The sequence below is a fragment of the Haematobia irritans genome, chromosome 2 (genome assembly GCF_050003625.1).
Source record: "Haematobia irritans isolate KBUSLIRL chromosome 2, ASM5000362v1, whole genome shotgun sequence".
NCBI classification, from domain to species: Eukaryota; Metazoa; Arthropoda; class Insecta; order Diptera; family Muscidae; genus Haematobia; species Haematobia irritans.
The window spans coordinates 176,282,777-176,295,751 of NC_134398.1; the positions used below are offsets into that span (position 1 = coordinate 176,282,777).

At 32.4% G+C, this 12,975-nt stretch overlaps 1 protein-coding gene across 3 annotated transcripts in view; it reads left to right on the forward strand.

The window, feature by feature from the left end:
- Dap160 (dynamin associated protein 160) overlaps nucleotides 1–12,975 on the forward strand; it is a 34,139-nt gene that overhangs the window by 5,501 nt on the left and 15,663 nt on the right. For 2 of the 3 annotated variants that reach the window (XM_075296902.1, XM_075296901.1), the window contains exons 3-10: nucleotides 3,878–4,633; nucleotides 4,690–5,114; nucleotides 5,191–5,464; nucleotides 5,532–5,679; nucleotides 5,754–6,014; nucleotides 11,168–11,772; nucleotides 11,837–12,107; nucleotides 12,393–12,689. In XM_075296902.1, the coding sequence (XP_075153017.1) occupies nucleotides 3,878–4,633; nucleotides 4,690–5,114; nucleotides 5,191–5,464; nucleotides 5,532–5,679; nucleotides 5,754–6,014; nucleotides 11,168–11,772; nucleotides 11,837–12,107; nucleotides 12,393–12,689 (3,037 nt within the window). The remainder of the gene's footprint in view (nucleotides 1–3,877; nucleotides 4,634–4,689; nucleotides 5,115–5,190; nucleotides 5,465–5,531; nucleotides 5,680–5,753; nucleotides 6,015–11,167; nucleotides 11,773–11,836; nucleotides 12,108–12,392; nucleotides 12,690–12,975) is intronic. The other variant, XM_075296903.1, reaches the window with a different exon arrangement.

Below are 12,975 nucleotides of genomic sequence, written 5' to 3' on the forward strand. Positions count from 1 at the left end.
ATGACAATTCATGGGTTTACTGTAAAAAGTGTGGATAGAACTTCTAATACCAAAAAGGTCACAGTGATGAAATCAAAGCTAATGTGCAAAAGATATATACATTACAACTTACATGCATTTCTTATTTCCTCCTAAAATGTCTTGTCCTTTGCAAACATATCATTGTTCATTGTTTACTTACCCTCTTATCCCTCGTGTCTTCCTGCATACAAAGTTGTATACACACTTACCTGAATACCCTATCAATGCAGTTGCAAAATTTAAATGGCAACTTGTTATGCTGTGGCTAGAAATAAAACAATGACATGACATGAACCTAGAATTTTATGAATGGTTAAAATACATTTTGGCAAAGACCCAAAATAGTAGTATTCGTACAAAAACATTGGTGATATCTTATTATCGATTATCCATGGGATGATTTTCTTTGTCTTGTCCAAAAAAACAAAGAAATAATTTATGGCTTTGTAATGAATATGATGACAAATGGGCTAAATGAAGATGTCCAAATATTATGTGCAGCAAACTATTGCTGAGAGTTATTCTGTTGATTATGCTGGAGTGTTTGTTATTATATCATTCGACATAGCATAGGGGAAGAAGGGCTCAATTTGCCTTTAAGTTTTCCCCTATCATTTCATAAACTACACATTTCGTCCTTGTGTAGAGAAATTATACCTTATAAGTAACTACGGCCGGTATTAGAAAACCCTTCGGGAATATGTCGAGACCGAGTTCATAAACTAAAACAAATAAGGAAAGTCTAAAGTCGGGTGGAGTCGACCTTATAGAACCCTTAGCCACTTTGTAGATGTATATTTACCCTCAAATGTATTGGGTGCAATATATAAAGTTTTATATTCCCATATAAATATATTTAAATCTGATTTGGTTTAAAAATTAAAATTAATTTAAACCGGCATATCCCCAGGGACGAAGCAGAATGTCAATGAAAATGTGGCAAATATTTAAAGCTAAATCCAATTGTATAAAACTTTCCAAAAAGCGCGTTTATAATTTGTCGGAAGATACATATCAGTTAGAGATTTAGTTAAATTTCAGGCATTTTTCTAACCTAGCAGCGACGATTTTCAAGGAAATGGGCTAGATCCACGGTTGCCACTCGTGCCAAAAATAATTTACCAAAATTTGAAGAACATTTTACCATTAGCGAAATTTTTTTGGGCGTATACATTTAGATTCTCTAATTTGATAGTATGACCGACCTAAAACGAAAATTAAAATTTTTAAAGATATTGAATTTATAGAAACTTTTTGACAAAATGTTATTTCTATAGAAAATTTTGTTAAAATTTGATTGCTATAGAAAATTTTGTCAAAATTTTATTTCTATAGAAAATATTGTCAAAATGTTTTTTCTATAGAAAATTTTATCAAAAATTAATTTCTATAGAAAATTTTTGACAAAATTTTATTTCTATAGAAAATTTTTGACAAAATTCTATTTCTATCGAAAATTTTTTCAAAATTTTTTTCTATAGAAAATATTGTCAAAATTTTATTTCTATAGAAAATATTGTCAAAATTTTATTTCTATAGGAAATTTTATCAAAAATTAATTTCTATAGAAAATTTTTGACAAAATTTTATTTCTATAGAAAATTTTTGACAAAATTTTATTTCTATAGAACATTTTGTCAAAATTGTCTTTCTATAGAAAGTTTTTTATTTCTATAGAAAATTTTGTCAAAATTTTATTTCTATAGAAAATTTTGTCATATTTTTATTTCTATAGAAAATTGTTGACAAAACTTTATTTCTATAGAAAATTTTTGACATTTTATTTCTATAGAAAATTTTTGACAAAATTTTATTTCTTAGAAAATTTTTGACAAAATTTTATTTCTATAGAAAATTTTGTCAAAATTTTAATTCTATAGAAAATTTTTTCAAAATTTTATTTCTATAGTAAATTTTGTCAAAATTTTATTTCCATAGAAAAATTTGTGAAAATTTTATTTCTATAGAAAATTTTGTCCAAATTTTATTTCTATAGAAAATTTTGTCCAAATTTTATTTCTATAGAAAATTTTGTTAAAATTTTATTTCAATAAAATTTTTTTGACAAAATTTTATTTCAATAGAAAATTTTTGACAAAATTTTATTTTAATACAAAATTTTATTTCTATTAGGCGATAAGTCTAAAACTTAAAAATTTAAAAAACTTATAGTGTAAAAAAGATCAACATACAAAAACGTAAAATCTGTTTATATTTGCATAATCTATCCCAGGAAGATGGGATTGTTTTGTCAACAAAATATTTTTCTGAAAATCTCATAGACTGTCAAAGACCCCGTTGGGCATATTTACGATAACATGTCTGTGCAATTTTAAAATTCTTTGGCTATATCAAATAGCTATAGAAAATTTTTTTAAAATTTTATTTCAATAGAAAATTTTTGTTAAAATTTTATTTCTATAGAAAATTTTGTCAAATTTTATTTCTATAGAAAATTTTGTTAAAATTTAGTTATATAGAAAATTTTGTTAAAATTTTATTTATATAGAAAAAATGTGTCAAAAATTTTCTATGGAAAATTTTGTCAAATTTTTTTTTCTATAGAAAATTTTCTCAACATTTTATTTTATAGAAAATTTTGTAAAAATTTTATTTCTATAGAAAATTTTGTCCAAATTTTATTTCTATAGGAAACTTTATCAAAAATTAATTTCCATAGAAAATTTTTGAAAAAATGTTATTTCTATAGAAAATTTTTGACAAAATGTTATTTCTATAGAAAATTTTGTCAAAATTTTATTTCTATAGAAAATATTGTCAAAATTTTATTTCTATAGAAAATTTTATGAAAAATTAATTTCTATAGAAAGTTTTGTCTAAATTTTATTTCTATAGAAAATTTTGTCAACATTTTATTTCTATCGAAAATGTTTGACAAAACGTTATTTCTATAGAAAGTTTTGTCAAAATTTTATTTCTATTGAAAATTTTGTCCAAATTTTATTTCTATTGAAAATTTTGTCCAAATTTTATTTCTATTGAAAATTTTGTCAAAATTTTATTTCTAAGGAACATTTTGTCAAAATGTTATTTCTATAGAAAATTTTGTCAAAATTTTATTTCAATAGAAAATTTTGTTAAAATTTTATTTCTATATTTCTCCAAGTTTGTCCAAGTTTTATTTCTATAGAAAATTTTGTTAAAATTTTATTTATATAGAAAAAATGTGTCAAAAATTTTCTGTGGAAAATTTTGTCAAAATTTTTTTTCTATAGAAAATTTTCTCAACATTTTTCTCAATATTATGTCAAAATTTTATTTCTATAGAAAGTTTTGTCAAAATTTTATTTCAATAGAAAATTTTTTCCAAATTTTATTTCTATAGAAAATTTTGTCAAAATTTTATTTCTATAGAAAATTTTTTTCAACATCTTATTTCTATAGAAAATTTTGCAAAAATTTTATTTCTATAGAAAATTTTGTTAAAATTTTATTTCTATAGAAAATTTTATTTCTATAGAAATTTTTTCAATTTAAAAAAGTTAAAGTGTAAAAAAGATCAATGTACAAAAACGTAAAATCTGCTTATATTTGCATAACCTATCCCAGGAAGTTGGGATTTTTTTATCAACAAAATATTTTTCTGAAAATCTCATAGACTGTCAAAGACCCCGTTGGGCATATTTACGATAACATGTCTGTGCAATTTTAAAATTCTTTGGCTATATCAAATAGCTGGATTCATATGAAATGCTTTGTTCATCATCATCATCAACCTCATCATCATTTTCGTAATATATAAGCATCATCAAATAATCCTCAGTTCATTTCCACAATGATTCAAATTTATTTGTATTTATTTTTTTCCATTTTGTTTTAATTCTTTTCTTATCAGGGCCTTGGCCGATACGGATTCCGATGGAAAAATGAATATCAACGAGTTCAGTATTGCATGTAAGCTGATCAATTTGAAATTGCGTGGCATGGAAGTGCCAAAAGCTTTGCCACCATCACTTTTGGCCTCGTTGAGCACCGGTACAACTCCAACATTGACACCAACAGGCGCTGGTAGCCTAAGTCCATTGGAAGCTACAAAAGCGGCCGTAGCAGCGGTTAAACCAGCCGAAGTTCCAGTGATGCCCAATGTAGCTGCAACAGCTGCAGCTCCAGCACCTATGGTGCCAATGCCTGGAGCTGTTCCCATTGTTCCAGGTATGGTACCTGGTTCACTTCCTGGTGTAGTTCCACAGCCTAGTATGGCCCCAGCAGCCATGGTTGGTATACCACCCATGCAACAAATGACTGGGGCAGTTCCAGTAATGCCAGCTGCCATGCAAGCTGGTATGATGCATGGCGCAGTGGCCGGTGTACCTGGAGTTCCTGCTGTTGCCGGGATGCCTGTAGTAACACAACCTGGGGTAATGCCTGGCATTCCACCAGCAGCTGGAATGATACCCGGCGTGGTTCCTGGTGTGGTACCCACCGTTCTCCCAGGGGCTGTGCCAGGTGTTGCGCCTGGTATGGTTCCGGCAGTGGCAGCAAAAGTCGTATCTCCTCCAACGGCCTTGCCGGCGGGACCAACACCACCCGGTAGTAATCCTCCTAGTCGAAATATGTCTATATCTGAAAGAGCTCCTTCGCTGGAATCACCGTAAGTTGGAATTTCCTTTAAATATCGATTTTGTTATTACACTCTCCTATTTTCAGACAAGGCGAATGGGCTGTTAAGGCTCCGGCCAAACGCAAATATACCCAAGTCTTCAATGCCACCGATCGTAATCGCACCGGCTATTTAACTGGACCCCAAGCACGTGGAATTCTGGTTCAAAGTAAATTGCCTCAGGCCACTTTAGCCCAAATTTGGACACTTTCGGATTTGGATAGTGATGGCCGTCTAAGTTGTGACGAATTTATATTGGCCATGTTTTTGTGCGATAAAGCCATGAATGGGGAAAAGATACCTCCCACACTTCCAGCTGATTGGATACCACCAAGTTTCCGCAAGAGTAAATCGCGACAAGGTTCAGTTTCAGGCAATGTTTCAAGACCAGGATCTCAACCAGCTTCAAGGCATGCCTCAGTATCCTCGCAAGGAGCAGTAGATGCTGATCCTTTGGCTGGTTTACCACAAAGTAAATATGTTTAGGCTTTTAATCAGCTGGCATAGTTGAAAATATCTTTGTATTTTGTTTTATTATCAATGCCCAGCTTCATTTGAAGACAAACGCAAGGAGAACTTTGATAAAGGTCAGGCTGAACTTGATAGACGACGTAAACTTTTGCAAGATCAACAGCGTAAAGAGAAAGAAGAACGAGAACGTAAAGAACGAGAAGAGGCAGAAAAACGTGAAAAAGCTCGTCTGGAAGCTGAGCGTAAACAGCAAGAGGAGATGGAAAGACAGTTGCAAAAGCAACGTGAATTGGAAATGGAAAAGGAAGAACAACGAAAGCGTGAGCTAGAAGCCAAAGAAGCTGCCAGAAAGTAAGAAATTCTTCGCCTATACTAAAAAGGTAACGAAGCTAATATTCTCTTTTGTAAAATTTTGCAGGGAACTGGAAAAACAACGCCTTTTGGAATGGGAACAGGCACGCATTGCTGAACTGAATTCACAAAAGCAACGTGAACAAGAAAGAGTACTCAAACAAAAGGCCCATAACACCCAATTAAATGTGGAGTTGAGCACTTTAAATGAAAAGGTTTTGCAAAAAAAAAGTTTTTCCTTCGTTTTTTGCTTTATTAAGATGTGTTTCTATTTTATTTTTTATTTCAGATCAAAGATTTATCTCAAAAGATTTGTGAAACTCGTGCCGGTGTTACAAATGTAAAATCTGTTATTGATGGTATGCGTTCCCAGCGCGACACTTCTATGTCCGATATGTCTCAACTAAAGGCTCGTATAAAAGAACAAAATGCAAAACTGCTACAACTAACACAGGAACGAGCCAAGTGGGATGCGAAAGCCAAGGCTGCTGGTGTATCAGGAGATGCGGCACAACAAGAACAACTAACGGCAGCATTTGCCAATAAACAAGTAAGTTATAATCTAAAATGGATCTAAACGTCGAGAACAAAAGCCGAGTAAAAATAACTCTGCAGTGATTTCCTTAAAACAATTGACCTATTTGTGCAAAAAAAAAATGGATAGGATTTATATTTTGATTTCAAATCCTTCTTAAGTTTAACTACAAATGCTGTATAGGAAAATATAACTGTTTCGTTTCAGAACATCTAATCGTATACTTAATTTTAACTTATCATGAGTTTAATACGTATACGTCATAAAACGACAAATATTTTTTTTCTATATACGTTGATATTAAGAAAATCATCAGAAAGTTAAGAAAAATAAAATTCAAATGAATTTTGATCTTCTGATTAATTTATTATAAAATTGTAGATGTGTTTTAGCTTATGGTCAGGTTTGCCATTTTGGTCCGATCGGACCAAAATTGGTCCAAAAAATTATTAATTTTTAAATTTGGTCCGATGGTCGAACCAAATGGAATTTGGTTGATTTTGGTCCATTATCGTCAAATCGGTATTTTTTTCAAAATTTTCTATAGAAATAAAATTTTGACAAAATTTTCTAAAGAAATAAAATTTTGACAAAATTTTCTAAAGAAATAAAATTTTGACAAAAATTTTCTAAAGAAATAAAATTTTGACAAAATTTTCTAAAGAAATAAAATTTTGACAAAAATTTCTATAGAAATAAAATTTTAACAATATTTTTCTTAGAAATAAAATTTTGATAAAATTTTGTACATAAAATAAATTTTAAAATAATTTTGTATAAATACAAAATTATGCAAAAATTTGGTTAGGAATAAGATTTTGATAACTTTCCATAGATATAAAAGTTTGACAAGTTTTCTATAGAAATAAAATTTTTCTAAAGAAATAAAATTTTTGGTTAAATTTTCTATAGAAATCAAATTTTGGCAACATTTTCTACAGAAATAGAAGATGGACAAAATTTTCTAATGAACTAAAAGTTTAACAAAGTTTTCTACAAAAATAAAATTTTGACAACATTTTATTTCTGTAGAATTTGCGATAACTTTCTATAGATATTAAAGTTTGACAGATTTTCTATAGAAATAAATTTTTTCTATAGAAATCATGTTTTTCTATAGAAATGAAATTTTGACAAAATGTTCTATAGAAATAAAATCTTGACGACATTTTCTATAGAGATAATATTGTGACAAAGTTTTCTATAGAAATAAAATTTTGACAACTTTTTTTTTTATAGATATACAATTTTGAGAAAATTTTTATAGAAATAAAATTTTGACAAAATTTTATATAAAAACTAGTATATACGGCCGTAAGTTTGGCCAGACCGAAGCTTATGTACCCTCCACCATGGATTGCTTAGAAACTTCTACTAAAGACTGTCATCCACAATCGAATTACTTGGGTTGCGGTAACACTTACCAATGCCACGGTATCTCAAAACTTCCTAACACCGTCTTCTAAATTGTATTTTTAGAAGACGAGGTATATATTAGACAGGTATATATTAGGTAAGTCTGCAAGACGAGGTATATATTAGATAAGTCTGCAAATAATTACGATATCGGTTCGGACTTTTGCGCCGTAATTAAAGAGCCAGAATCGAAATATGGGAGGTCGTTTTATATGGGGGCTTTGTACAATTATGAACCGATATGTGAGGCTATATATAACTATAGACCGATATGGACCTAGTTTGGCATGGTGGTTAGCGGCCATATTTCAACCAGATCGGATGAATTTTGCATCTCCAAAAGGCATCGGAGGTCTAATCTGGGGATCGGTTTATATGGGGGCTATATATAATTATGGACCGATATAGACCAATTCCTGCATGGATGTTAGAGACCATATACTAGCACAATGTGCCAAATTTCAATCAGATCGGATGAATTTTGCTCTTCCCAGAGGCTCCGGAGCTCAAATCAGGGAATCGGTTTATATGGGGGCTATATATAATTATGAACCGATGTGACCCAATTTTGCATGTATGTTAAAGACCATATACTAGCACAATGTGCCAAATTTCAACCAGATCGGATGAATTTTGCTCTTCCAAGAGGCTCCGGAGCTCAAATCTGGGGATAGGTTTATATGGGGGCTATATATAATTATGAACCGTTATGGACCAATTCTTCCATGGTTGTTAGAGACCATATACTAACATCATGTACCAAATTTCAACTAGATCGGATGAATTTTGCTCTTCCAAGAGGCTCCGGAGGTCAAATCTGGGGATCGGTTTATATGAGGACTATATATAATTGTGGACCGATATGGACCAATTCCTCCATGGTTGTTAGATACCATATACTTATACCATGTACCAAATTTCAACCGAATCGGATTAATTTTGCTCTTCCAAGAGGCTCCGGAGGTCAAATCTGGGGATCGGTTTATATGGGGGCTATATATAATTATGAACCGATGTGGCCCAAGTACCAAATTTCAACCGAATCGGATGAATTTTGCTCTTCCAAGAGGCTCCGGAGCTCAAATCTGGATATAGTTTTATATGGGGGCTATATATAATTATGGACCGTCATGGACCAATTCTTCCATGGTTGTTAGAGATCATATACTAACACCACGTACCAAATTTCAACCGAATCGGGTGAAATATGATTCTCCTAGAGGCTCCGAAAGCCAAATCTGGGGATCGGTTTATATGGAGGCTATATATAATTATGGACCGATGTGGACCAATTTTTGCATGGTTATTATAGACTGTATACTAACAAAACCTACCAAATTTCAGCCAAATCGGATGAAATATACTTCTCCTAGAGGCTCCGCAAGCCAAATCTGGGAGTCCGTTTATATGGGAGCTATACGTAAAAGTGGACCGATATGGTCCATTTGCAATACCATCCGACCTACATCAATAACAACTACTTTTGCCAAGTTTCAAGTCGATAGCTTGTTTCGTTCGGAAGGTAGCGGGATTTCAACAAACGGACGGACGGATGGATATGCTTAGATCGACTCAAAATTTCACCACGGCCCAGAATATATATAATATTTCGATGTGTTACAAACGGAATGACAAAGTTAATATACCCCCATCCTATGGTGGAGGGTATAAAAATGTTGACAAAATAGAAATAAAATTTTGACAAAATTTTTTATCGAAGTACAATTTTGGAAATATTTTAACTTTTAAATTATATTAATTTAATTTGTAAAAATGGTCAACTGGTAGGAATTTTGGTCTAATGTTTGAAAAATCTTGGTCCAAAATAAAAATTAATTGTGGAAACGCTGATTGTGGTACATGATATAATCAAAATTTGTGCAATTTTATGTAATGCCGAGAAGGACCTGTCTTAGACCTATTATTTAATGCACCGATCGTCTTAGAATTAAATTCCGAGTCGATTTAGCGATGTCCGTCTATGTGATTGTTCATGTATTTTTAATGTGCAAAATACAGTTCGTAGTTTAAGTCTGATCGTCCCAAAGGGGGAGTAGAATTAGCATTGTAGCTATGCGTGCCAAATTTGGTTGAAATTTTGCACAGGGAGTAGAATTAGCATTGTAGCTATGCGTGCCAAATTTGGTTGAAATCGGTTCAGATTTAGATATAGCTCCCATATATAGCTTTCGCCCGATTTACACTCATATGACCACAGAGGCCAATTTTTTGCTCCGATTTAGTTGAAATTTTGCACAGGGAGCATTGTTGCTATGCGTGCCAAATTTGGTTGAAATCGGTTCAGATTTAGATATAGCTCCCATATATAGCTTTCGCCCGATTTAGACTCATATGACCACAAAGGCCGATTTTTAACTCCGATTTAGTTGAAATTTTGTACAGGGAGTAGAATTAGCATTGTTGCTATGCGTGCCAAATTTGGTTGAAATCGGTTCAGATTTAGATATAGCTCCCATATATATGTTTTTCTGATTTCGACAAAAATGGTCAAAATACCAACATTTTCCTTGTAAAATCGCCACTGCTTTGTCGAAAAGTTGTAAAAATGACTCTAATTTTCCTAAACTTCAAATACATATGTATATATCGAGCTATGAATCATAAATAAACTTTTTCGAAGTTTCCTTAAAATTGCTTCAGATTTAAACGTTTCCCATATTTTTTTACTAACATTGTGTTCCACCCTAGTGCATTAGCCAACTTAAATTTTGAGTCTATAGACTTTGTAGAAGTCTATCAAATTCTTCCAGATCGAGTGATATTTAAATGTATGTATTTGGGACAAACCTTTATATATGTTATCGAAAATTTAGATCTACAAAGTGGGGCAGGGTATAATATAGTTGGCCCCGCCCGACTTTAGACTTTCCTTACTTTTTTTTTATAAAAGAGCCAAATTTTAAAAATTAAATTTATTGGAAGAAAACGTATTGCAAATTCATAGACACAAGAGTACAGTCTGCAAAGAAAACCTGAAAAAAAAATTACGCATTTAATTCAATTGTAATTAAAGAATTTCTGCTTGAATTTTTCAGAAGATTTCCATTCTTTTTCTTCATCGTTGAAAAAATTCCCTAATACATCAACCCTGGTATCACTAAGTTGCAAGATTTTATGTTCTGGGACTTTCAAAAAAAAAGTTTTGTTTTCCCTTGTAATTGTTCGACGTCATGTATTTTAATATGGCCTTGTTAACTAAATTCATTGATTGACAAAATCATTCAATACGGACCAGATTTATTTTTTTTACTCATTCATTTACAGCCTGTTTCTGTATGTCGAACGAGATCTATCGATCGACTGAAATGCATAGAAACAACTGATTTATGGTTATAAATTCAGCTGGTTGTTTCCATTTCAGTCGATCGATAGAGCTCGTTCGACATACAGAAATAGGTTGTTAATCAACCAATGTCCGTCCCTATGGACTATAGGGATTTATTTAGGATTTTTTTTTCTTTAACATGGTGGTTGCTTAGATCCAACCCTACAATCTGCTTAAGATTTCCTCTGTCGCCTTAAATTTAGTCACTTTAATTAAAAATGAAAGAGCTAAAGTTGAAGCCAGAAAAAGGCCAGCAGATCAAAAAGAGTCATTTTGTCTCTATAGAGCCAGTAACGGAAACGATGTACACAGGGTCATACTTCGGCTCAAAGACAATCCCTATTGATTTGGGAAAATGGGTTCAAAATAAACATGTGCATAATTTTCACGATTTCTTTTATTTCAGCTAATTATCAAACAACTGAAAGACAAAGTGGAAAATATCAGATCCGAAATCGATTCAAAGAAAGAAGACATCAATTCACATGATTTACAAGTAACCGAAGTCAAAGGAGAACTCTCGGAATTAATTAAAAAATGTGAAGAACTCTATGCGGATTATGACAAACAACGCACTCAAATCTTGGAAATGAAATACAATAAAAAGAATGAAAATGTTACGGCAACATCGACGTGGGATACCAGTTCAGCATGGGGCGCTACAACTACTTCCAGTATTGATCAATATGGTATTACGAATGATAATAGTACGGCGCCAGCAATGGAAAATGCTGTCGATACAAGTGGGCCAGCACCCGAAGGTTTTGTAAAATATAAAGCGGTCTATGAGTTTTCAGCACGAAATGCTGATGAAATATCATTTGTACCGGGTGACATAATATTGGTGCCGTTAGAGCAGAATGCTGAACCCGGTTGGTTAGCGGGTGAGATTAATGGTCATACGGGATGGTTCCCAGAGACATATGTGGAAAAAATGGAAGAAGATGCGGTGGCAACACAAAGCTATACCAGTGCACAGGATACCTATAATGATAATAGTCAGCAATATAGGTAGGTTGTAGACACAATTTGAAGCTTGAAGCATTTCAAAAGAGTTTGTTTTTATTTTCTATAGCACCACAGAGACCACAGACGTTGCTCCAACCGATGCCTATAATGGAGATGTAGAATATTATATAGCTGCTTATCCTTATGAATCTGCCGAGGCCGGTGATTTAACCTTCAGTGCGGGTGAAATGGTTATGGTGATAAAGAAAGAAGGTGATTGGTGGACGGGAACAATAGGAAATCGAACTGGTATGTTCCCTTCAAATTATGTCCAGAAAGCTGATGTGGGCGGTACGGCGACAACGACGGTTCCCGATACAACGGATGATACCTATAAGGTAGGTGTGCAAATGCAAAAAAAAAAAAATGCGCTATGCCAAAATACACAATGTGAAGCGTGCACTAGCTTAACAAATGTTAATTGTAAGTACTAACGATAAAAAATGTTTTTTGTTAGATTAAAAAAAAACGAGATAAGCTCAAAATGATTACCAGAGAGCACATGAAGCACTTCTCTATTAGAAACCATTCGATTCATTAGCCGTTAATATCCCTCCTTTAATTGTAAAACCCGCAAATTTTTGTGTGTTTCTCTCTCTCTCTCTCATTTACCCATTTTCTAGGATAATACATATAATGGCAATGCTCATAATGAACAAATAAATGAAAATGCTTCGGTGGCTTTGTCAGAAACAGTGCCCGCTGGCGATATGCAATTAACCAATGATATGCCCCCCGCCTCAAATGATAGCGCAAAAACGCATGATGATGCAGAAGCTGTAGCCGATGAGACACGTACAAATGAGGAACTGGATACTGAAGTCTCACAAATAAATACACAATCTAACAATAAGACCCAGTCTAATGAACCTGCTGAATCGTATAGTCGTCCCATGTCACGTACTTCTTCCATGACTCCAGTAATTAAAATTCAATTTTTACTCTCCTCTCTCTATCTCTCTCTATCATAGTACTCTACTTATCACTATCTATCGAAATCTGTCTGTCTATATATATTTGTATGCTTGTGTTTTTTTAATTGCAAATGTGTAAAATGCAAAGGTTTTTGTTTTTTATTCTGTGTAAAGCTTTTTGTTTTGTCTTTTTTTATTTAAAGCTATTTTAAAATTTTTATTTTTGCTTTTTACCAAACTCAAAGTACTAATTGTATAAATGGTGTAAAATCCACTTATCATTTACTTAGTA